The sequence below is a fragment of the Solea solea genome, chromosome 11 (assembly GCF_958295425.1).
Source record: "Solea solea chromosome 11, fSolSol10.1, whole genome shotgun sequence".
Taxonomy (NCBI): domain Eukaryota; kingdom Metazoa; phylum Chordata; class Actinopteri; order Pleuronectiformes; family Soleidae; genus Solea; species Solea solea.
The window spans coordinates 9,471,845-9,498,207 of NC_081144.1; the positions used below are offsets into that span (position 1 = coordinate 9,471,845).

At 42.9% G+C, this 26,363-nt stretch overlaps 1 protein-coding gene across 3 annotated transcripts; it reads left to right on the forward strand.

Moving 5' to 3' along the window:
• Positions 1 to 844: 844 nt before the first annotated feature.
• Positions 845 to 25,116, forward strand: src (v-src avian sarcoma (Schmidt-Ruppin A-2) viral oncogene homolog). 3 transcript variants are annotated; one of them, XM_058642417.1, is made up of 14 exons: positions 845 to 1,240; positions 15,082 to 15,340; positions 15,930 to 16,029; positions 16,991 to 17,008; positions 17,611 to 17,709; positions 18,521 to 18,547; positions 18,722 to 18,825; positions 19,774 to 19,923; positions 20,080 to 20,235; positions 21,200 to 21,383; positions 21,601 to 21,673; positions 21,759 to 21,912; positions 22,307 to 22,438; positions 22,727 to 25,116. In XM_058642417.1, exons 2-14 carry the CDS (start codon positions 15,097 to 15,099, stop codon positions 22,933 to 22,935), a joined length of 1,650 nt encoding a protein of 549 aa, XP_058498400.1. In that variant the 5' UTR covers positions 845 to 1,240; positions 15,082 to 15,096; the 3' UTR covers positions 22,936 to 25,116. The 3 variants fall into 3 exon arrangements, with proteins under 3 accessions (XP_058498400.1, XP_058498401.1, XP_058498402.1); XM_058642418.1 differs by lacking the exon at positions 18,521 to 18,547; XM_058642419.1 differs by lacking the exons at positions 16,991 to 17,008; positions 18,521 to 18,547.
• The last annotated feature ends 1,247 nt before the right edge of the window (positions 25,117 to 26,363 follow it).

Below are 26,363 nucleotides of genomic sequence, written 5' to 3' on the forward strand. Positions count from 1 at the left end.
CAGTAGGTGGCAGCATTGCCTTGACAAATTTAACAGGCAGTCTGTGTTTCACCAAAAATTGGCAAATATATTGGCAAATGTATATGTGTATGTGTATGTATATGTATACATATGTATATACATGTATATATATACATATGTGTGTGTGTATATATGTGTGTGTGTATATATGTGTATATATATGTGTGTATACATATATATGTATACACATATATATTTGGCAGAAATTCAATTTCAAATTAAGATGAAATTAAACTAATTTCATGTTAATTTTACACACTGGACCTTTAAAATCAGGGACACCAAGGATAAACAACAGTGTGAGAGTGAGATTTGCAGTGTTTCTGAGATTATAGCCATAATCTTCTGCTTCTCCTTGGTATCCCGTGTGTTCATTCAGTTTTGTTTTGTTTGTTTGTTTGTTTACCTCTAATTATGGAATGCCAAGTTGGCCTTTCAAGTATGAGCAATTGAATAAATATTGTTTGATCATTATTATCTAAATGTTCAACACTGAAAAATAAAAGTGACACTTTGGAGAATCAAATGCATCATTTCTATGTAAAACCATCGGTGCTCGAGTTTAAGCAAACACTTGCATTCAAAAAGATGATGTCCACTTGTTACTCTTCCTCAAATGACAGACACACAAAATAAATTATTCATTTTGTGTCCCCAAAAAGAATATTCACAGCTCCAGTGTGTTTGGGAGCGGCTCCAATGAAACGCCATTCAACTAAATCACAGGTCAATTATGCGCGAAACAATCCCACCAATCACAGTGTGACAATAGGAGGTTGGACCCGCCCCTTTCTTGCCTCTATCACATCCCAGTGTTTGGGTCAGGATTTGCCTTTCCTGAGCAAAATCTGACACCGTCGGCGTCTGACGCGCGGAAAACCAGACCTCTTTATTTTTAAATGTACACGACCTTGTCTTACATGTACAGTCCTTAGAAAACAGAGAATAAAATGTCTTCTTAGATTCTGGAGTCTTCCTCGTCATGTCCTCGCCGGGCCGCCCCTCCACTTGAATGGGATCTGCTCGCGTCCTGGACTCGTCTTGTGGCACCGACGGTCTCCTCCGCTCCCGTGTCTCCTCCTCCGGTGTAAATGCTCGGTTGGCTCTCGCTCTCTCTCACACACTTTAGTCACTTCGTTGGTGGTTTGATGCGGAATCCGTTTGTGTGATCGGTTTGGAAGAGACGACGCCAAAGCTCCGGTGGAACCTGCGCGTCAGGGTGAGTAACGAGCGAAACTTGTTGTTTCAGTGCTTACAGAGTTACTTCAGGTACAGTGACACAGACAGGCAGGCAGACAGACAGACAGACAGACACGGGTTTTATGACAAAATGACAGGGCTTTGATATCAACAGTGCAGCCATACATGACTTTGTTGTTTGGATAAAAATAGTATTATTATTTTCATAATTTTCATAATCTTATAATCTTACCCTGAACGTCCTGGTCTTGATGTAAAACACGTGCAAATATCACTGGGTTTCTTCATGCTGCTTTAGAGGAGGACACAGTTTAGTTTTTTATCACTTTTTTTATTCACTGATCTCAACTCAAACCAGTAGATTATTAATCGAATACTACATTTTTGATCATAGATTAATCAGTTTGAGGGTTTTTCTTATAAAAATGACATCAGACAAACTCAATATCTTTAGGTTGCTGGACACCACAATAATTTGGAGAGTTTGGGAGACACTGAATGTCATTTTTCACCATTTCCGGGCCTTAAATGGCCCAAATAACTAATCAGTTAATTGGAAAAAAATTATTAACATATTCATCGACTATGAAAATGATCATTAGTTGCAGCCCTCAGTAGCAGTGTGACATTTACCAGATGATGTTTACATGTAAAACACAGTCTGGTTACTACATATGTCCACTGCTGTGAATTCTCCAATAACAAAATGTCTACATGGAATGTCCTCATGCCTTCAATCCAGTATTGCTTGTTCTGAACATGGCCTTACTTAGGTCAAGATAAGCAGAACATGTCGTTTACTTGGCAGTGTCTTATATTCTTATTGATGTTTTTAGTTTAGGGTTAATATCGCAACGCACATTGACTTTGGGTTCGTACTGGACTCCAGCGTCTCGTGTCATCTGCAGTGCTGCTGTAAACACGTCACCGCGGAAGCACTTTCCACTGTGCACATCCTCAGTTTTTGAGGAGAAATGGCTCCCTGCTTCACAACACTGAGCTGAAACTTGGCAGCTGCAGCTGCTCTGCAGTCAGGAGTTTTTTATGGGCTACCTGCTGCATTTCACTGTTGTGTCGACATCAGTGGAGAAGAATGAGGTACACTGTGCTGTGGCTGCATGCACCCTCAACAGGACAGGCTTGTGGGTTTTTCTTTCCTCCCCTTGTACACCACAGATTTTCCCTGCACTACAATTTAAAGACATAGTCATCAAATGCTCAGGATTAGTCTCTCCCACTCTGACTCAAAGGCCCAAATATTTACTAAGAATTAGTGTTTAGTCTGATACATTAAAGACTGGGTATGAATAGCCTTCGGTGTAATTGTATAGTCTACAATTTATTATGAGGCAAGCGATGCCCTTGAGCACGTTGAGTCCATCTCCACCCATGTTGTTTGTGTCTCATTCATTGGCCCGTTGTATACACTGTACACAGCGTACACTATAGTAGAGGTTAACACTCTTTTTGCAGTTTCTGTTCACAGCTTTTTGATCTGCCTGAAACCTAAATGTCTGTGTGCTGAAGATTTTCTTTGTAATGACATTAAAATCGCCATCGTATTTGATTATCCGTGTTGCCTTTTAAATAATCCTCAACAGATTTTGCCGGTTTGGTAGCAGTAATTATTGGGCGAGTGACAGAGAAACTTATTCTGCAGATGAAACTGCACGATGACGATGTCCATTTTAGTTTCTATCGCACGCTCTCCCGTGTTGAGTTTCGCACATCAAGCGTGGTCGCGGCGTGTTTTTGCGACAATGCGAGCAAATTCGTGCGAGATCGTTCAACTGCCATGTTTCAGGCTCCACTGAGGGAACCTAATACGCCTTGGAATCCCATGAATGCCATCTAGTGAAAGCTGTAGATGTTTATGTCAGCTCCAGTGAGATTGGTGGAAAGTGGCTCTTGAGGACAAAAATTCCTGCTAATTGGCAACTTGGCTGTGGATTGGCCTCTTTGTTCCCTCTTATACTAGAGTGGTCTGTCTGTCAGGGTGATACACTGGGCTTGGCATCAATGAACTGCTTGTCTCCACACAGCTATCTGCACCCACAAAATCAGCGCCTTTAAGACAAAGTTGCCTCTACGTTCTACCTTTGTCCGCCTTTTCCGAAACATAGAAAGGCACCGTTACAGAGCCGATCTGTAAAGAGACACTTTCTGCATGTTAATACTGATGTGTTTGTACTGAACTGCACTGAAGTGAACTGCAATGAACCGACTCTGCTGTAGCTGGCAGTTTGCTGAGTTCATCATTTGATCTAGCGAGCGTCTCACACTCTTTAGGTCGGATGAAGATTAACTAACATCATTGTGCATGATGTTATGAAGAGGACGTGTATTATTGGCCAGATAAACAAATGAAGAAGAAGGGCTGCCAAATGACACGATGGAGGATGTCAGTATTTAAGTGGGAGCTCTAGTTACAGTGGTAATCGTGCGCCACTTCTTTGTTGAAATAACACAGTGTTCCCTATTGGCTCTGGAGTACTTAACATACAAAACACTTGTCTGATGCCAGTGTTGGTCCTCAGTGAGCAAACGAGATGTGCAATATGCTCCAAAGGGAGAGAAAGAAAGAGATCTGTACCAAATCGAGGCATGAGATATGTGATGGCTTCCCGCTGACAAATGCTGCTGCATTTTTCATGTGGCAGAAACTAAACTTCTGTCACTTTGGCCCAGATTTGGCACTAATTAGTGCCCGACGACATGCAAGGGGATACATTTGGGCATGGGAATGCCGATGCCACCCGTTCTTTCTGTCTCGCCATGTCTTTCTCATCTTAAACAGTGTAGTCTTTATGCGTCAGTGGCCGAGTTCTGTGTCAGTCGTGTTTCTCTTCCATGCAAATTCCATTTGAAAGTCTACGACTGCAGGAGAAAGATGCGTGTGGACGATGTCGCTGTTCAGCCTCGACGCCACAAAACTCTGCTGCACCCAGCGACGGAAATTGAACGCTCTGGATGCAGAAGTGAAGCGCTCTGACATATTACTCTCAGTTCACTGTCAGTGTGGCCTGTGCTTTCTGGCTATTTGAATGAAGTATCTGATGGTGGTTTGATTCACACAAACAGAGGGGGGCTTGTATCCTCCCAGGATCCCTGGCCACTTCCTGTCCCTCTGCTCTGGGAATGGGCCAGGGTGACACAGGCCACGCATCTCCACTCAATCCACCCACTGTTGCCTCTGTGGAAAAGTGATCACACTCACGCCCTCATTCCCATCGCTCTGTGCACATTGCTTTTGACAGGGACAGCGTCTCTGGCATTTAAAGCGATGCCTCTATGTGTGGCTTTGTGTAGGCGCAGCTGTGCAGCACTGGTCGGGATGATGAGATGCTGGGAAAAGCACATGCTGCATGCTCCCTTTCCTTAAACTCGATGCTCTCCATCCTCGGAGGATCACTGCTGTATATGTTTAACATGGGAGTTTTCATGCCGATCATGTACTCGCAGAGATGATTCATCTTCTGAGCCACACAGGTGTTATTGACCCTTTACCAAACCTAAATTACACAAATATGTTAATGTGGATATGTTCTTAACACATTCTGCACACATGATTTATTTTCACAACGTCACGTGGCGCATTTAAAAAGCAGAATCAAGAATAACGACACAGATGTCTTGATCAAAAGTATGACTGCATAAGAAGGAAAAACAGAACAAATAAGTTAGACTATAACTTATATTATTTTTCCATTCAACTTAAAATGAATCTGCAGCTCTTCTGATCATTAACAGTTAAAGCATGAGCTAGTTTCCACTTCCCTGAGTATATTACATACGGGTTTGTTGCAGGGAACCTTTTAATAGTCTGAAAAGTGTGGTATATTTCACTTTTTATAGATGGAGCTTTATGGCTCATAGCAACAGTTATGCACTCATGAGTGTGTTGTTTCATCATAATATACAGTATCACTTCATTTTTCTTTGGCGGTGAGGTAGGCTTTAATAATCTTTGGCCAGAAAACTGGAACCAGTGACCTGTCAGTGTGTTGGAGAGACGTTCCAGGAAATACCATATCAGTCCTTTTTGACCTCGGCTCTGATCCTTAGTGTCATCCCCTTTCTTTCCTGGTGCAGTGAGTAGGTAGAAGATAAAGCACATGGCCGTCTTCCTCTGCTCCAAGTAAACTAACTATATTGCATTTGAATATTAAAATGCGGAGCTGCTGAACAAAAGGGTGGTTTAGAAAGAGATGGAGGAAATCACATCTGTGTTTGGTGGCATTGTCCTCCAATCTGTTATGGAAATGTCAGAGCAGGGAACGGTTGTGTTTTGAGGATGGAGCATGACAATTTAAAATTGTCATTGGAGGGAAAACTTCTGTGGCGGATTCAGCTTTCCGCTACTCTTATTTGTCTATCTCCAAGGAAGCAGAGGCCCAATAGTGGGATGTTTGTGTCTTGTTCTCCGTTTGAATTCAGCCAGAGAAGCTCGAGAAGTGTTGAAACAGCATGCTTTATTAATGCGTGTGCACACGAGCACAGAGGCTGCGCTGTTTCCCTGCTCTTTAAATGTTCACGTGGGATTAGCAGACATTTTCTTTTCCACGCTTTAGTGTTTTGTTCAGATGTCCACTGTCGTTGTGGAGATGGAGAATTAGCTGGTGATCAGATGCAGGTCTTCAGAGTACTTTTCATTTTGTGTTGACAGTGCACACAGTCTGTGTGTGTGTGTGTTGTGACCTTGACTTGCATTCTTTATTCTTACATTGTGTGAAAGCTCCCAATATGAAACTTTTAGTGATGTTTTCTTGTTGGTGGTGTTCATATTCTGCCTCAGTTTGTTCTGTGTGAACAAAACCAGTATGGCATTATTTGTCTGTTGCGTCCTTCGTTTGGAAATATGCTCTGCCAAGCAATACTATTAATCCTGACTGAGGGTGCGTTTGTGTGTATACACCTGCAATGCAGGGGCGGGCACGGTCAAGAAGTGTTTATCTCATCAAGCTGCTGAACAACCAGGTTTTACATCAGTAGAATCCGCTTCGGAAAGATTCCGTGGGTGCTTCTTTGTTAGTGACACAATACAGTTTTAAACGTGGCCACTTGACACTACGTTACCCGTCACTGACAAAGATACAAGGGGAATGTGTTGGTGTGGATGGCATGTGTATCTGAACGGCCGGGGCCCACGGTGTCTCTACCTGCTCCCTGCACATTCCTGCTTTGGGCTGTGTGAGCACGAGTTGAAACTCGCTTGGTCCTGCACTCTGCATTCCTCAGCCGTGACTGTGCTCGGTCGCACTGTTGCAACAAACCTGGGAATTCCACAGCATGCGAGTGCACACCTGGCTCACTTTCTCACATTTGAACATGTTTACGTGGCCATGTTTAGTGACTCCAGAACATTTTTCATTCAAATTTTCAAATAGATTTTTGTCTCTGTTGTCGATGAGAGGAAAGAAACATAAACAGTCAAAGTAAGGCAAAAGTAACGCCCGCTACACTTCATAATTTCCCTTTTTTTATTACCTGTCATTTAGAAATATGCAGTACTTTCTGCAGTGTGATGCAGTAACAGAGTTTGTAGCTACACTGTCTTTGACCACACATCACTATCAATGAAAATCTTATTGGTTTAAAATGAAATAATACATTCTATTGAAACGGTTTATTTATATAAAGCATTTATCAATAGCCTGTAATGATACTGCAAGATCTTCTTTTTTTAATTAGTATGCAAACCTGCTTCTACATACATAGGAATTTTTTACACTATACGTACACATTCACTCTGGGTTTTGTCATAGATGTCAGAGCTGCATGGATTTCTTTTACTGCCTGGCTGGGCTAATGAGAAGTTAAATAGTGAGAGCCCAGGTTACTGATGTACAAGGCACATGGGAGTCTCTGTAGGCTCAGGCAGATCAAATGCTGCTTCTTTGAAAGATAATTAGAAGAGGGTTTTGCCATCACACTACTTGAGTTCATGGTAGGCGACATATAGTCACTGTGAAGCATTAAAATATAGGCCCACATGTTGCAGTCCTCTCTGAAGTGCTGTTGTGTGCCGCGTCTCTGATAGCCGATTGTTTTGGACCCTTTGATTTTCTGTTGCAAGATGTTTCTCTCAGTAGGAATTGCCTTGCCGCCTCCTATGTGTTGAGAACCAGTACAGTAATATTTCAGAAACAGAAGAAAAGGAAGGATGTTTTTACTCCTCACGTGACCTGTGGCTGACACATCAGAGGAATTGAAATCCATTATTACCACCATTCCCCTCTGGAAATCTCCTGAAAGGATTGGAGAAAGAGCGGGGGGGGGGGGGAAGAGCAAAAGGGTAGGATTGACTGAGTGTGTGGGAGTAAGAATTGTAGAGGAGGGGTGGCAAAGCCCTTGAGGATTATCTTTTTCTTCTCCCCACTTCCTCACATCTCGCTCCCTCTCCCTCTTCTCCATTTCTTGTTTGAACACATGACCACAGCTCATCGGTCTCAGTTCACATAATGACCATATTTAGATGAGAGCAGAGCAGAGAGGAAAGGATGTAAGGCTGATGCCGGAGAGAAACCCAGAGGCAACACAACCTGGATGGAAGTCAAGAACAGCGGAGCAGATTTCCTACAGTACAGTAGTAGTAAACCATTCCGTCTATTCTTGGTATTTAATACACTCCAGAGGAACAATATTTGAATTCTCACTCTGTCAACACGATCCAGTGAACACCCGCGGGTCGTTTCACCACGGTCACGTCACCGTGCATGCCACACATGCCTCTGCACTCATCAGGAGGAGGGATAACTGCTGCTGCTGCTGCCGCGCCTGCTGTTGGATGCATGTTTGTATCCGTCAAAAAGTGACAAGGGAACAGCTGGGAGACCATGAGCCATAAAACAGGGCAAGTGTTTCAACACAAGGTTCAAATGGATCACACGAGGGCTAATACTCTCTCCTTCTTTTGAACATGAAACTGTCAATTGTGTATTTGTCCAGTGGTATGGTGAGCACACACTGTGCGGGAGTTTATTTGATCTGTTTTGTAACAAAGCTGAGCATTATGTCCACCCTGTGTCTTGTCTCATCGGTCCCTGTCGCACGCCAGTCTAGAAAAGTTCATTTCAAACTGTTGTATGACATGTACACTGTACTCTCTGGCTCAGTTGATAAAGATGTCATGTGACCTGAAGGTGTGGAAGGTGGACGCTTGTTTTACATGTTCGGGAGTGCTCCATGTTCACTTCTCTAAATATAATGTAGATATAATGTGTTTGCCTCCAGTGTGTGGGCTCTGACCTAATGTAAGGGGTGGAGTGGATGGAGCTGGTTCCATATGAGTGGAAGGAGAAGAGCGATAGTGGAACAGAAGAAAGCTAGGTCGTTGGAGATGAGTCAAAATCGGCTGGAAAACCCAGTATCTCTTCCTGTGTCACAGTGCGAGAAAACATTTTTACAACAGTTAGAAGATGGATACTAATATCTGATCTTTCAAATTGATACAAGGCAGCAGCAAGCGAGTTATAACAATTCTAGAATTAGTCATTTTTGCACACACACACCAATTAGTGACCGTGATCTGTTCTGTGCCCAGGCCACTTCCGCTTTTGGCCCATTCCAGGATTGAACCATCAACCTTCCAGTTCCTCTTGGCAATGGGCTGCCTTTAAATAAGCTTAAATACTGGAAAGGGGTAAACAGTTAGCCTGGCTCTGTCCAACAGCACCTCTAAAGCTCACAGATTTAACTCCTGTATATATGAATTGTGAATTTAAAAATGTCTATTTCCTAACTGACGAGCCGACAGATCACCTCATCTAAAATGGCCCAGATATTTTCTCCCTGAGCCTCAATTCCAAAATAATGTGTGTATGTCATACTCAGATTAGGGACAGGGGGATAACAGAAAATCCATGAACCTGCAGCTGGTGCCAGCAAGCAGTGTTTGTTTGAAAGTGGACAAAAAAAATTCCTCTCTAAGCACCAGGTTTAAGACGTAGAGAGGCCAGCTGCTCAACTCCATGAGCCCAGACATTTCATAGGATTCTAAAGTTCTGTTCGCTGTCGCGTATGGTAAGCAAAACGTGAGGCGAACACACTGTGCCGGTTGTGTAAAATGCAAACGCACACAGACACTAATACACACACACACACTGAAAGGGTTTATCCTCTGATCCTATTAAAGGAGCCAAAGCACTGGAAGCCCCAAAGATATTTGGGAAAATTGGTAAACATTATGTTTTTAATGAGAATCATAACTAATCACATCATAATGGAAATAAATGGTGATCCCACCTCTTTGTGTGCACCTCCCTTCTCCTTCCCCTTGACAGATATTTCACATAAGCTGCTTGTAGACATGCACTGAACTTTGGAGATTCTCCTGAGATTGAGTGTATGTGCGACCGCACAAATGTCACTCCAGAGATTCTCCTGTGATCTCCAGTTAATGTCTGAGTGAGCTCATGTGAGGGGAGAGCAGGAGAAGGATCGACAGCCAGTGAATCGGGCCATTATCCTACACCGGGACAAATGTCCCCCTGCGTGCGTCATACTGTATGTGAACAACAAATTCTGCAGAATATCCGGACCCGGTTCTGCAGCCATTACTCAGAGTTCCTTTCTGAATACTACTATAGAGAGACACAGCCTCTGCTAATCTTACCCCTTTCTTCATCAGATAGGCATGCAGTGTTTTTGGCCCCAGAAAGTGTGTGTGCAACTATCTGTGCAGTTTGTTGATTTGTGGAATGCTTAGAATTGCCTCCATGGCAACAGCTGTGATGTGTTGTGTGTGTGTGTGTGTGTCTGTGTGTCCGTATGTGTGTGGGCAGTGGTAAATATTGACTTCAGCGCCTCCCATCCCTGTGTCTGTCCGTGACAGGAGCACAGGAGGGGAATCGGTACGCACGCTTTATCCAGGACTCAGCAAAGTCCTGCCGTCGGGGGCGTGTGTTTACCTTCATAGCACCAAACACGGAGAAGCTCTCTGGGGCTGAATGGTGCACAGTTTGATTTAGTGTGCACTTCACAACACTCTCTCTGATCAGTTTTTTTCTCCATCTTTGCTCTTTGTAATGATCAACCTGGCTAAACAGGAAGTGTGAGTGAAAACTAGTCAGTTGGCGTAACTTGAGTAAACACCTCCATTTCCTGTATTCATGTTTGTTGGAGGGGAACAGATACCAGGTGACACTCAACGATACTCTGAGTTAGGAATTAGCCCACCTCTGTTGGAGAGTTCCTTAATCAAACTGTGGGACTGGCTTGTTCGGTGTTCTCAGTGTTCTCAGTGGAGAGTTTTTTTTGTGCTCTGTTCTCACTGAAGACGGATTTGTTGAGACAGGATAAGAGAACTGCTCGGAAGACGAGCAGCAAAAGCTGTAGTGGTTTGACCGGTCTGTCCTGCCCTGTCGTCTCAGCACAGCACCCGTGTTGTTTGCAGGCCCCAGATGGAATGTCATCACAGCATTTGGTGAATACGATTAGGGAATAGATGATGATAATCTGGACGGAACAAGCGGCCTGGATTATGTTACGACCGGTGGCCGTTGACGCAGGAGCCAAAGCCTTTCCATTCCCCCCTCCCCGCAGTAATTACATAAAGAGCATTAAGATGAAGGAATACATCCACCAGGCTGACATTATGATCACATGCACCAGCTCACACAGGCAAAGACATGTGCATGTGCTCCCTGTTTACACTCAGTGTGCTGTGAAGGCACAGGATTAGAAAGACACTGTAATAGGTCACTATTGTGATTTTGATTGTGAGCGCAGGCTATTCATTTATCCACGTGAGCACATGCACTGATACAATCCTCAGTGTAACGTGTCTGTGCTCATGCAAATTCAATAAAAAAAAGCGGGATGTTATCTCGCTCCAGACAGGCACCTGTTGTTCACTCTGCGAAAAGGAACAAGGATGTGCAGACTGGGACGACCATGGTAAATGTGCATCTAAATATAAAAATGTTTAAATGTACCATGTACATTACATAATGGAGGCTCTTGCGTCTATAGGTTTGTAAATAATGTATCATACATGAAGCAGTCCGGGTGCAGAACGTTGCAGATCGCCAAATTCAGACCATGTGATGAAATATTTACTTTGCCCTATACATTGTATAAGTAGAACACATGTCATTGTGACATTGGACAATTTACCAAAAACTTTAATTATGACCTTATTCTGTCGCCTGAGGCCTTAAAGACCTCGGGTAGAGAGCAGATTGTCAGAACACGTTCAATCCATGAATTAAACCACAGGCCAATAGCAGCAAGAACTGTGAGGTGGGAGTGTGGGGGGGGGGGGGTCTACATTAGCTGTCATCGCAGCATGCAATGCAAGTCATAACTCGCCTGTTCACATCGCTGAGTTTCACCATCTCAGTCAGTATTAACTTAAAGTTTGCTTCAGGGTCACACTCGGAGATCTCTCATAAAGACTGAAGCATACTTGTTCATTTACTTGATCCCAAAAGATGAAAAGGTGTTTTTGTTTTTTAAGTCAGCCAGTCAACAGTAGATTTCAAAACGGACCAGTGTCATGATCCTGCCCTGCCAAAGGCTCCACACCTTAATGACACCATCGCCAGAGAGATCCAGAGATAGTAACTGTTTTCTTTGTAAAAGGAAATTAAAAAGCGGTAGGGAGCGTCCTGTGGGGTGGGGCAACAACCCCAGCAGCAATATTACGAGTATCCCTATTAACCAAAGACCCATGAGACTTCATTTTGAATTCATTGCCTGATCGTATGCATAATTAAGGAAATCTCCCACCCACCTACCCAGCCACACCCCCTGCCTTGCCAGAGGCATCTTCATGGAGTTCTGCCTCACACTGTCAGTGCTTGTGATTGTGTCTCACTGCTATGAGGCCAGAATCGGGCTCGTGTTCGTTACCAGATGACACGCATAGACACGATTCCACGTCTGCGAGACATGACATTGTTTGGCTCTGTGGCTTAATTTCCATATTTTCTACTGGCTGTTGGAGCTAAAACACACGAGGATCTGGCAGCCTGTGAGCCACAGACCATCTCTGCCTTGTTTGTGCCGTCTGCTGTTAGCTGACAAATAATGGTCTTGTTGGAAGCTGAGTGTGAAAACACGCCTCAGACTCTCTCCGTGTTTTGTTGTAATGTTTTCTTGTTTTTTTTTTTTGGTGCATTTACATGAGTATGAGGACACGGTCGGGGCCAAAAGGAACCAAGTTCAAGTTAAAACCTCAAAATGTGTATTTGCTCACCATGAGACAGGCACAGCCTCTGTGAATGTTGAGCAAAGGTTGGGGAAGAATGGCCTGTCCACATTATGTGTTATTTAGCAAGAGCTATCTCATTGATGTGACATCTCTGAAATGAAAGCAGATGAGAGAGGCACCATGTCTGCCCACCTCTGCCTAGAATGGCTTATTAACCATGTAGCCAGCCTTTTTGTGGGGAGGGGGGGGGACGTACAGTACACAAAGGGCAACTCCCCGATCCACCCGTCATCTTTGTGTCTGTGTGTCAACCTGCCTGCACTGTATCATGCGACCCCCTCCAAGCAGAAATGCCCGAGGGAAACTATCGACGGTGTGTCCCCACTGACCCCATTTCCCTTCCTCCCCCCCTATTCACCCATTCACGATGCCAACCAGAAATGAACCCCTGTCCTTTATTCCCTCTCCCCGCCTCTGTTTTAATTTTTTAATTCCCTTGTGATGAGCTCACACGTGCACTTCCTGTGCATCCATAGGAATCTTGTAAACGTGCAGCAGCAGAAACCACAGTCCTCCTTGTTGCATTAGCTTCCCCTCCCCTGGTGTGGTGAGGGAGAGCTGACTTGGCGTCCAAAATGACTGACAAAACCCAGTGACAGCATCACTAATTTTCCTTGTGTGGTTAGTGAACTGTGCTCTGGATCGTGCCACACATTTTCCACCATATGTCAGTGCATTGCTCTGACTGCAAGCATGCCTGTTTGCCTGTGTGTGTGTGTGTGTGTGTGTGTGTGTGTGTGTGTGTGTGTGCGTGCTGCAGTGTGCCTCTCGTTTAGGATCACACTGTTTTGCTTGTGAATGAGACTGGTATTCATGCACTGGCTCACCCCAGTATTTTTAGATCCAACAGATGCGCGGCATCTTAAATACCAACAGTCAGACAATCACTCGCATCTATTCTGACCCTCCTCTGCTTATCAGAGTGGTGTACAAGTCCTATAGTGGACATGTGGCTGCATCTCTCCATGATACGGAGGGCTGGACTCCCTTAACTATACCTGTCTTTTCACTAAAGGCGACCCATGGCCAAGAGGAAAGCAATTGGCCTCGTAACTGAAAGGTCGCTGGCTCAATCCTGGTAGAGTGGTGAATATTGGACTGATTAGCCGCTACATAATTAATTTTATGTCAAGACAGACAGAGGCAAGTAGTGAGACAGCTGTAAGCAGTTTGGAGTCTGACTGAAAACACTAAGAAGCACCCACTGTGTTCTCACAAAAACAGTCTTCCAGCAGCTTCTTACCCTCGCCCACCCCTGTGCTGCGGCATGGGCAGCCCATGGCCAAGAGGAAAAGAATTGGACTTGCAGCCGGAAGGTCAAGGATTCAAATCCCTGGACGGTCCAAGGGCTGGGGTGCCCCTGAACAAGGCATTGCTCCCAGGTTGCACATACGTGCTGCCCACTGCTCCTGTACCCGTCTTGTATGTGTTCACTACTGGTGTGTAATAAGGATGGGGACACATTCACTATCACTAATTGGTGTGTGTATAAAAAATGACTAATTCTAATTCCAACTAAGCTCATTCATGAGTCTGAGGCTCGGAAGCTTCAGAAATGAAGAGAGAAACGCAGAAGAAAGCCACGACTATCTGAATCTGCCAAATCTTGACCTTGGTCTGTTGTCACCAGGCCTTGCAGTTAATTGCTCCATGTGGATCACATAAATGGATCAGTTGAGTTCCAGCTAATTATTCGTTATCAATGAATCCAATGATTACAAAATTTAAATTAAAAAGGCTCTCGCACAATTTTTTGTCAAATCTGCTGCTCTCCTAAGCTCCGTTCAGCATTTCAACAGCTTTTAAGTGCATTGTTTTGGTTTGTCTCTCAGTAGCTTGGTTTTAGACGCAGAAGGTAAACTGAGAAAGTAAAACTACCATCCCATCACCAAATGGCAGGTTGGCTAAGTTAAGTTCATGCAATTTTCTGCTAAAGAATCAGATATCTTTCTTAGGAGCTGATGGAGACAGAAGTTTAGGGATGAAATTATTATGTCAGGCTATTCATGATGTGATTAGACAAATATTTATCACTTTCTATGGTTATATCTTTTTCTGCTGTCCCCACAATGGTCAAACTGAGCAATTAATACAGCTTTAATACGTCATTTTAGTTTGTAAAATGTTAAATTATAATATGCAATCAATCTGTTTGCCTGGATATGAAGTGGGTCTGGTGAGAGCTTAACTGTACTCAACTCGGCTTTAAATGATGAGTGTGAAAAAAGCCAAAAGAACGACTTTGACACAACAAAATGCTGGAGGATTTCGTTTCTCTGCCCTGTGCATCTGTGTGTGTGTGTGTGTGTGTGTACACTCTTAACTAACTGGTGGCAGTGTGGTGAAGTGGATCTCATGTCTGTGTTGAAACCGAAGAGTGGCAGCTGCTCCCTCCACAGTTATGCTTCATGTGGTCGACATAACTCTGTGTCTCAGTGGGTTTAAATCCACGGCCTCCATCTCCATCTCTGGTTTCTGCATCTGGCCTTTTTTTCCAGAGAATGTATTCTGACAAAATGACATAAGAAAACAGTCTCTTCAGTGCAGAGTTATGATGTCATTTATCTGTGTCATTGCCTTGAAATGAAATTTCCTCATCTGCGGTCTGAGTGATTTTTTTTTTTTTTCCTTCTCTGTTCTTGAAGGCATAGGCTTTGGCCATGGGAGGATCGAAGAGTAAACCCAAGGAGTCGGGCCAGCGACCCCGCAGCCTCGATGGAAACCACAGCTCTGGAGGAGGAATCGGTGGCCACCACCTCAACTCCAATCAACAGTCGTTGACACCTAATCGTAGCCCCGCTATTGATGGAGGCCTCGGTGGCACTCCGGGTAATGCAGAGCTAGCTCTGTTTGGAGGGGTGGACAATAACAGCATCACCTCTCCCAACAGAATCACACTGGCAGGTTAGTTTGATCCTTTAATAAATGTATTTATGTTTGTGTTATTTCTTTCTTTTGCACAATCCGTTGTTTAATATATGTATAGTTTTTGTCCTGTATAGGGTTGGGTATTAAACGTGGTAGTTTTAGAATGGTGGTAATAATAATAATAATAATAATAATAGATTTTATTTGTATTGCACTACATTTGAACAACAAACCTCAAAGTGCTACATTTTTAAAAACAAGATAATAAAATAAATAAATATGGTAGCTGTGAACAGCCCAGTATCACTTTACATTTATCAAGCAGTGAAGTGAAGAGAGTAATGTGAAATGAGAGGGAGGTGCAGCTGCTCTGCCTTCTTACTCCACCGAGAATCTCTGAACTACAACGAAACCCGTGGCCCGAATCTTTTAACATAAGCTTTTGTGAGTCAAGTTAATACTTAGTTTTACAGCTTAAGCTGCAGTTTTTGTTATTACAAATCCAGTGAAAAAGCGCACCAGTGCTGGCTCCAGTGTTCAACCAAATGCGGACAATGCATAGCCTTAACCTCGTACAGCATGGACAGTCTTTGTTGACAAATAGCAAACATTCTCATTCCACCAGGAGGTGTGACGACCTTCGTGGCACTGTACGACTACGAGTCCAGAACGGCCTCGGACCTGTCTTTCAGGAAAGGCGAGCGTCTCCAGATCGTCAATAACACGTAAGTAAAACGCTGAAAACAGTGACTTTCTCACACACATGGAAATCTGTCGCAGACATATCGGTATCCAGTATTAATTATGCAATAAACAACACGTGGCACATTTATGTTTAGATGTACACACAGTATATTGATGGTTAAACTGTCAAGCTTCCATTAAAGTTCTTATATATCAGGTTTTTGAACGTTGTACTGCCTGATATTGATATATATATCTGACCAAAATTGCCTCTACACATAACCCCACTGTGTGATGATAAAGATGATGATGATGATGACATACACCGACATACACCAATATTCCTCAGTTTTGCTTCATTCACCAAAGCTTCTGTGAGACTGTTCGCATGTCATCGCTCAAACCACGTCAGTAAGGTCATAGCTGTGTTTACCACAAGACCTCATCACTTGACACAAAATCTAATTTGTTAAAGGTTGTTTTTAAGGAGGAGGGGCTTGGTCTATGAATTAAGAGAGGGCAGTGAACCATGTACTAATTGTTCTGCACTCTTAGTGTTGCTTGCCTACTAACAAATTAGTGACCTAGAAGGCAGGAACTGAGAACAATAGTGGATTATGGCTTCATCTGGCCCCTTAGGGCACAGACCTGGATTGCTATTGGGTCAAGTGCACCCACAATCTACGATTACGCGTTATCGCAATTCTGATTTGTCAATTTAGACGTAATAAGTGCAGTGACCTGATCGGCTTTTGTTATGATAATAATCTGCCCCAGCATATATTTTCCCTCGTTATTGCTCCACCATTGACTTCAAGTTATATAATGGTTTAAATATTGTGGCTATTATCGTAGGTACTGCAGTCGCGTTCTGTGAACTCTCCTTTTATTGCCACTGCTCTTAACTTATTTCTCTGTATTTCTTTAACACACCTCTTTCACTGCTTTCCCCTCCATATTTCTTTTCCATTTCTCCGTCACCAACCATCACATTTTTTACAGGAGGAAGGTGAATTGCAGGTTTGTGAAGCTTCTCTTGGATTGTGTTTGATTGCGCTGCTTGTCTGCCTATTTGTCTTTATCACCTCCCTGCGTCGGATAAATCTGCACTGTAATACCACTTTACCTAGAGAGTACAAACCACATAACTCTGCCCATGTCCCGTGATCCCGTAGTGCAGTTTCGTGCGAGTTGTTTGAAGCCTTGCAGCACTAAAATCAATTCGGGTCAACTGGGGGGCGAATTCACGTCAACAAAATGTCATTTTACTTCAAATGTTCCACCGTGCTGCAAAGCTACTGCTCCTCACACCCTGACAGAGTCAAGTAAACAAACACCATCCCTCCCTTTGTCACATGAATGCATGTTTGTGTATGAAAACATAACTTCTAAGACCTTCTATTTTGTTTGTTTTACAGTATAGAGCTGCAGTAACTGTGGTTATTGTAGTGTTTTCATTCAAAAAAACACAAAGTGGTTGTTTGATCTACATCGCTCTGTGTTTACTCTGAGACACTTGACAAACACTGACCCTAAAAGTCATAAAGGACTGTGTTTATTTGTGTTTTGGGTGTGTGTGATGAGCCTCGGTGAAGCTGTGTGTTATCATTTCATCATTGCAGAGAAGGGGACTGGTGGCTGGCACGCTCCCTGACCACCGGAGAGAGCGGTTATATCCCCAGCAATTATGTGGCTCCATCTGACTCCATCCAGGCAGAAGAGTAAACCCCTCCACTTTTCTTCTTGCTCTGGCTCTTTTATCTGTTTTTTCCATCATGTGCATGAAGGAATTAACTCTCAATTGTTGGATTCTGACAAATTTCGTAGTTTTTTTTTTTGTCTGTATGTGAAATTGGAAGGAAGGGTGGAGCTCTTTGGGAATCATGCTTATTTGCTCTCCTGCTTTCATGAGAAGATCATTACATTTTCATTGATTATGCAGCTGTAGCCAGCAGTCTGTTAGCTTTGCATAAAAAACCTTATACACACACACACACACACATACACCAGCCTGGCTCCTAACAAATGTAACAAACTCCACCCGACAGGTTTTATCTCATTTGTTTAACCAACACAAAGGCTGAAATGGAAAAATAACAGTTTGTGGCTTTACACTGGATTATGTGCAGGACTATGATTTTCGCTCCCAACAGTAACTTCCTAGAGTCTCAGCTGGATTTCTGGCAACTTCACTAATGTGATAAGACTCAAGTCACTGCATGTGCCTGAGGAATATTGTAGTACCGTAGTGTAAACCCCCTGCTGGTAGATCAGTCTTTATCAGATAGACTGCTTTGACTAAGATAAGCCTACAAACTGCTGCCTATAGCATCATATTTTTCTATATATATATTTAGTGTTTCCCAAAATAAGGTATTTCCTCTGAAGTGACTGTACTGTGTTTACTTCTTTCTACTCCTGGAGGCTTTGCACTGCACGTCCTTTACATGCTCACCGTAACAGAACTCACAAACTAACTGAACTTCTTTCTGTAACACCTCCATTTCTCACTTTTCCCTCCTGCTCCAACAGTCACCTCAGACTGACTCTAGAGTCCAGGTAAGTTGTGAGCTGTTGTACCGCAGTCATTAGTTTGCAGAGCCTTCTGGAACTACCCGCAACAACTCACCCTCGCTCCGTTGCTCCTTCTCTCCACTCCCCCTGCATACATCTTGTTCCCTTCACCATCCTGCTTCCCTGTGTTCCATTTTATTTTTCTCTCAACATCACCAGGTGGTACTTTGGCAAAATCACACGCCGCGACTCCGAGAGGCTGCTGCTGAGTTTGGAGAACAGGAGAGGAACGTTCCTGGTGAGAGAGAGCGAGACCACCAAAGGTAAACGTGGCGACGAAGACTCCAACTCATCATTAACACTGTCCGAGTAGAACATAGGGCTTTTTTTTAACCTCAATACGTCTTCAAACTGCATATTGTAAGTTCATAAGAAAATACATTTCTAATTCTAAAAGTCTGGATTTAAAGAACATTTTGTCCTGGACATTTTTTGAACCAAATAAAAACCCAACCGCTGCTGCAGCTACATTCTCACAGCACTGATTACCAATGCTCTTTCAGGCTTCTTTCTTTTTTTAATGTTTGTGCAAAATATTCAGATCTCAGCGTGAAGCACTTTTTGAATGCGTCGACACGTCTTACTAAAAATGCACTCAGAAGAGTAGAGAGATTTCTTTCCGAGCAGTACGACGTGACGCCCTGCTGTTCACCGAACACTGCGTTGTGTCTGTGGTGTGGCAGTTTGGGTACAGAGGGGCAATGAATCGCGCGTGTGAAAGTTCTGATGCGATGTTTGTATTCATTCCGGGTTCTGACTGGCAGCTGATCACCCAATCTGTGTGCAGTGTTCTGGCTCTGTGTGTTTGTTGCAGGATTCCCATCATAGGATGTGTGTGTGTGTGTACACAGTGACCTCTAAATGAGAATGAGAGTAGGGACAAGGTGGGGAGGAAATGTACAGAAATGTAGGAAATGGGTGAGCTGGAGCAGTGGAGAGGTATTGGGTGGGTGAGCCAGACAGAATTAGGTCAATGTGAAGCTTAGGCTGAGGACTGTTCAACCACAGGCCATATCACCCAGTTTAAACATTAAGAGAGGGGGAGGCAATGCCTGAGGCTGTCCTGTGAGCCAGACTGTTTTTCCACCGGACTAATGCTGCCCTCTGGTGGCATGATAAGCAAACTGTGCTGGGAAATCAACACCCTATTTCCTGTCACGTCATTTCATTCGCACACACATTATAGACGACCTTTGTTTTTGTATTTCCAGGTGCCTACTGTCTCTCTGTGTTAGACTACGACAACACAAAAGGTCTGAATGTGAAGCACTACAAGATCAGGAAGCTGGACAGCGGAGGCTTCTACATAACATCACGCACACAGTTCGGCAGCCTGCAGCAGCTCGTCAATCACTATCGCAGTGAGTTCACCACACAGCCTTTCTATTTTAGAACAATTCTCTCATTTTCTTGTTAGGGTATTTTGTATTTTTTGTATTTTGTGTGCATTTCAAAGGTTCTACTGCATTTTTTTTTTTTTTTTAAATCTATACCCTGTCTTCATTTGTGTCCCTCAGAGCACGCTGACGGGCTGTGTCACAGTCTCTCAGACATTTGTCCCGTGCTGAAGCCTCAGACTCAGGGCTTGTCCAAAGATGCCTGGGAGATCCCGAGGGAATCGCTCCGTCTTGACGTCAAGCTTGGACAGGGCTGCTTTGGAGAAGTCTGGATGGGTAAGATGGGTTTTTCTCACTCACTCGTCTTCTACTGCTTTATCCTCCACATGGGGGGGGGGGGGGGGGGGGCGCGCTGGTGCCAATCCCAGGTGACATAGGGCGAAAGACAGGTCATTTGTTTTTTCTTGAATCTGAAAATGGAGGGTTCTTTCACAGTCTGTCTCAGTGGAGACGGCTGCTAAAGATGTTCAAGTCTGTCACTGAAAGGCGACAGATGTATGCGGGCTAGGTTTATGTATAAGGTAAGAGTGAATAACTGGCCACTTGCTAATATCATCTACCCAGTCTTTTATGGAAGCTGGGTCAGGCAGACGTCATTGCCGTCGGCTACTTCAAATTTATTTAGGTATTGTTTGCGGTCCTTATTTGGCAACGAAAGAACATATTCAGAATTATTCGGTGGAGCTATTCGCTTACCTGTTGTGACGCATTCTCCCTAGGCTTGGAATGTTTGTATACACTGAAAGGGTCTATTCCATAAAGATATAATATGTAACATTTCTGCATTAAAAGATCTAAACACGACAGGGCTAATGTGGGCAAATCCCCTTGATCCGCGTTGAGATTCACATGATCCCACACTGGGCTGTTTTTTTAATAAAAAAAGCACTTTACATAGTAAGGCAGAAACCCCATAGTATTGATGAAGGAAGAGAAGAGCAATGCAACAACTCACATATTGAGCAAGCACTCAGCGGGGAAAAGAAATCTCTGGTAGAATCGGACTCAAACATGTACAACCGTCATTTAGACCTTAGAAATGACACACGTTGTGTTTTCTTTGCTATTGTTGTTGTTAATCCCCTCGGATTCGCCGCAGTATCTCCATGAACACAGTGGCAATTCATAATCACCGTCTGTTTACATTTAGAAACATGCACGACTTCATGCTAGAACCTAATCAATTGATTGTATACAGTATCATGTTTGACTATATGTCCGTTTTTATTCCTTCTCTCAGGAACATGGAACGGTACAACACGTGTGGCGATCAAGACCTTGAAGCCCGGCACCATGTCCCCGGAGGCTTTCCTCCAGGAGGCCCAGGTCATGAAGAAGCTGAGACACGAGAAGCTGGTTCAGCTCTATGCTGTGGTGTCGGAGGAACCCATCTACATCGTCACTGAGTACATGGGGCAAGGCAAGTTTTGGAGTGACTGCGAGGACAATAGAATTGCAGTGAACCTGCTTAGTGGAGGTTTACGATAAGTCGTGCTAAAAACCTGCATGACTGGAATAATGTGTTTGTTTGTGCCGCCCAGACTGCAAAGATATTTAAACAATGTTTTATTTAAATGGAACAAAAGATATGGAAAGGAAGAATTTTCAATTAAAATCTTCTGTGTCGCTCCTTGCAGGTAGCTTACTGGATTCCCTGAAGGGTGACATGGGTAAGATGCTCCGCCTACCTCAACTGGTGGACATGGCAGCACAGGTTAGCGAGGGAAAAAATATCAAACGATTTTGGCCATGTTTTTACTTTAGAGCCAACATTTACCAACCTTTTCCTCCTTGTTCAGATTGCCTCAGGGATGGCATATGTGGAGAGGATGAACTATGTGCACAGAGACCTCAGAGCTGCTAACATCCTGGTGGGAGATAACCTGGTTTGCAAAGTTGCTGACTTTGGCCTCGCTCGTCTCATTGAGGATAATGAATACACGGCGAGGCAGGGTAAGAACACAAGAGAGCACTGTTCATCTCATTGATTTTTACTGTAGTCTGGTGCTAATCCCCGCTTTTAACAGTGTTTGATGCTGCTTTGTACAATTGCCCCAGTTCTTTTGGGAGAAAACCAGGGATAATATGTGTGCACCTCCCAAAACAAACCCAAACATATGACCCAGGGTCATAACAATGTCTCTTTGTGACATCAAATGTAATGTTGGGCTCATTTCTGAAACCTTTTGTGGCCACTTTTTGACATTTTCAGTTATACTCCAAATGATGTATCATTTTGCTTAATAGAGCCAAACATTTTTAAGTAGCCTGTGTGGGTTTCAGTGGTGATGATTCATGCTGTTGAGGAAGTGTTTTCGTTGAGATTTAAAAACTTGTCTTCTTGCAGGAGCCAAGTTTCCCATTAAGTGGACAGCTCCTGAGGCTGCACTCTATGGTCGTTTCACCATTAAATCTGATGTCTGGTCCTTTGGGATCCTGCTGACTGAACTGGCTACAAAAGGCAGAGTGCCCTATCCAGGCAAGGAGTTTTTTTGTAACATTGCAGGGCATTAGTGTGTTTATTTGGCAGTGGGACAGAATGTGCCTGTGAAAGTTCTCAGTGATCCAGGTCATTGCCGTCCTCCTTTTACGTGCTAAAAACGAAGGCAGCTGGACCTCTGTTGAAGAAGTTTTGCCTCTCATCCAAAAAGGCTTCAAGAACGGTCCAGTTGCCTTTGTTTTTAGCATTTGAAGAACAGCGGGAAAATAGTTCTTTATCATGTTAAATGTCCACAATGCAATGTCTTTTCTTTTTGCCCTCTACCAGGTATGGTGAACCGAGAGGTGTTGGACCAAGTAGAGCGTGGTTACAGGATGCCATGCCCGGCAGAATGTCCCGAATCCATGCATGAGCTGATGCTGACCTGCTGGAGGAAAGAGGCAGAGGAGAGGCCCACCTTTGAGTACCTGCAGGGCTTCCTGGAGGACTACTTCACCTCCACAGAGCCTCAGTACCAGCCAGGCGAGAACCTGTAACCGGGGCCAAACACAGATATGTGCATGTGTTATATGCATGCACAAAAGTGAGCATGTGCATTTGCTGTAGAGTGCATGGACATTGAGTACTTTATATTCGAGGGAGTGTGTGTAAAACATAACCGAGTTTGGGTCCAGTCAATAACTCTGACATTAAGGAATGGGAGGTCACGACAGTCACACTCTTCTTCACTTCTTGCCTCTTCCCAGAGTCACTGTCAGATTCCTCGTCCTGTCGGCTAATAAAGGAAAGGGCTGGTATTGTTATGCAACTTTTTGTCTGTCAATCAAATCGACACTATTCAGCCAAGCAGGTTTCCTGATGTGTCTGTCGCACGTAAGCCCATTCTTTATTAATTCACTCTTGTAGTTTAGCACTTTCAACACTGTGGCTGGAAAGACTTCAACCACACAATAAACTTAAGATACATAAGTATTTTCCTGCTGAAAGCTACACTACAGGATCTATTTTTTACTACATTTTCTATTGGGATCCAATCAAAACACACGCGCGCTCAGACCTTGTCTTCCATTTTGCCACTTGAGAAGCAACTGTACAATAAATTTCTACGATATTTTTTGGTGGATATTGTTGTTGTTGTTGTTATTAGACCTGGAGGAACTGTCGACGACGTTATAACAGTGCTTCCCCCCACCGCCCCGTGCATCACTGAGACAGGTTAAGACAAACACTGGTATGAGATTCTCAATAAGGCTCTAACAGCCGTGGGTCCTGTGTGATCCCAGTCGCCAGTTGGTTTATTGCTGTGAACAACGTACATCTTGAATCTTGACTTTACAGAAGAGGCGAGGCAGAGTTTGTCTCTCCATTTTCTAAGTGTGACTTTTTCTTACAAGCAAAATGCTACTGATCACAAGAGGGTGGAGAATTTTACTGCAAGGTTTTTTTTTATTTTTAGTCTATTTTACTGTTCTGAACTGAATTCTGATTTGTGTAAGCAGAGGATGTGATGTTCCCCAGAAAAGATAATCCAGTGCTTTGACATCCTGCACCTGCTGGCTCACCACCGAGGTTTCAAGGCTTGAAACTGAAATGATTTCACGTTTGTTAACATGAAGATTTGTATTTCTATTCGGCCTTCTTTTGTTTTCTGTGAGTACAGTCTTACACTGGAGATGCTTTGTTTCTGTCAGTTCCTGCAGCCTGCAGGGTCAGACCACACGGTATGCCCATAAACCGCATGCGTAGCAGATAAACTGCCATCTTGAAACTTAAATGTAAATATTTTTTTAATTGTTTTTGTATATATCATCTATGTAATTTATTAATTTTTTTTTTTGTTAAAGAAAAGCCCAGTTGTTTATTTTGCTGTCATTCAAAATTAAATGTTCATGGTACTTTTATGGGATAAATATCTGACAGTAATGGTTTAAAATATATAAATATAAACAACTTTTTGGTTTCCAGTATTTGTGCATGTATTTCTGTAAACCTATCTTGGTTGTACAATTTAAATATTACTCACACAACTGATCCATATCCCACTGTTCACCTTGGAAAATAGATAATACTGACGATACAATCAACACTTGTTTTTGATTCAGTGATCACGTCGGTGCCGCTTCTCAGGCCAGCAAACAATCGGGTTATCCACTATCTTTTCAGATATTTCTGTTTCTTTCTGAGCTCACTCGATCCGTATGGTGTGTGTGTGTGTGTGTGTGTGTGTTTATGTGTCACATCTATACATCTGTGCTCTGTTTTATAAAACACTTCTACTCAGAAGATAACGTGACTGCCTCAAATGAAAGTAGCCTGATTGTTTGTGTTGTGTCTACTCTGTCCTGTGGACATGGGTTATTCCACAAGAAAACGCATTGATCTGAAAGGATGAAGTCTGGTTGTCCAGCATCATCCTCTTCTTCCTCAGACCGGTGTCAGTGAACGATACATGGGAAAGGTGCACATAAGGGGTCATGCTGTCTGTGTGCGGCCTTGCTTCTCAGCCAAGGACATTTCCTGTGGGGTTCCTTTCTGGCTATGCATATATAAATATATATAATTTTTATATAATTTTTTTCCCTGTAATATTACAATATACTGTATATTTACTTTTTTATTCAATGGGAATTTTCTGATAAAAAAAAAAGTTCTTTGATAAATCCTAAGGAACACTGTTCACACATTTGAAAGGTTGTTTGAATAAAAGTCGAATTTTACCTGCTGTTTGGACTTCTTTATTGAAGGAATACATGAATGAATAATATACCAATCATATATTAATCATCACCTGTAAAATGTTTATTCCTATTATTACGGCTGCTATGGAAGAGCATTAGGGCCACGTTAAAAAAATTGAATTTAATTTAATTTAAAAAAGCATGAATTCTGAGATTAAAGTCAGAATTGTGAGAGAAAAATCAGCATTCTGACTTTTTCTGTAATCTCAAATCAAAGTCAGAATTCTACGGAAGCGCATTGCATTCATTTGAAGAAAAAAAACTCAAAACATCTCAATAAAGGAATGAATGTGTTTGTTTTAATGCTCTCTAAACTCAGAAAAAGAATTTCAGTGAATCAGAAAAAAAAATTACTACGAAAAACAAACCAAAAATTTTTTTTCCAAGTGAATGCAATGCGCTTCCTTAGAATTCTGACCTTTTCTTTAATTTCAGATTAAAGACAGAATTCCACTTCTTTAACCCATGAAGTCAACCCTTGAACTCAAAGATACCAGTTGCCTAGCAACTGCCCTACACTGTGTGCAGGCTGCTTGTAGGAAATACCGTGTTTCTGTAAACCTTCTTTGTGTCCCCACTGGGACCCATGTTTTCAGAACAAGCGATGTGCACTTTGAGTTTCATCACTTTGTATGAAAAGTGCTGGTTACTTAAGTATTTTCTCTTTCCCTGTGCATAATATTGTGTCATTATATTTATGTCATTATTTAAATTTGTCTGTTGGCTGTTGAGAAACTGCAATGTGCCGTCTCTGTTGTGACATGGTGCATTAATGTACAGGGAGGTTTAGGCAGGAAATAACAACTGTTGTATTTCCACATAACATCGAACACATATTTATCACATCTAATTTAATGAGTCGGGGGTTTGAAGTTAAAACAAAGTAGTTGTTGGTTAGTAATTGTTGTGAAATATTGTTATTTCAGCCCAGTCTCAATGTCCACCTTCACAGACTCACACAAACCTTCAGGCGCATCCTGTTGTAACAGCCCTGTGACAACTCAACACAAGCACAGAATTGTCTGTTAAACTTAATTAGTTCTTAATTAATCTTCCTGGTTTGGTCAAGGAGTTTTTAATGAGGAAAATTGGTGGAAAGAAATTAGTTTTCTTGATGCTTTGTTAGTCTATAGTGACATAAGTTGTTGCCTGCATTTCAGTGTATAGTGTATACACATTATAAAAATGACATCTTGTTAGCACAGAAACAAATATTCAACTTTGAA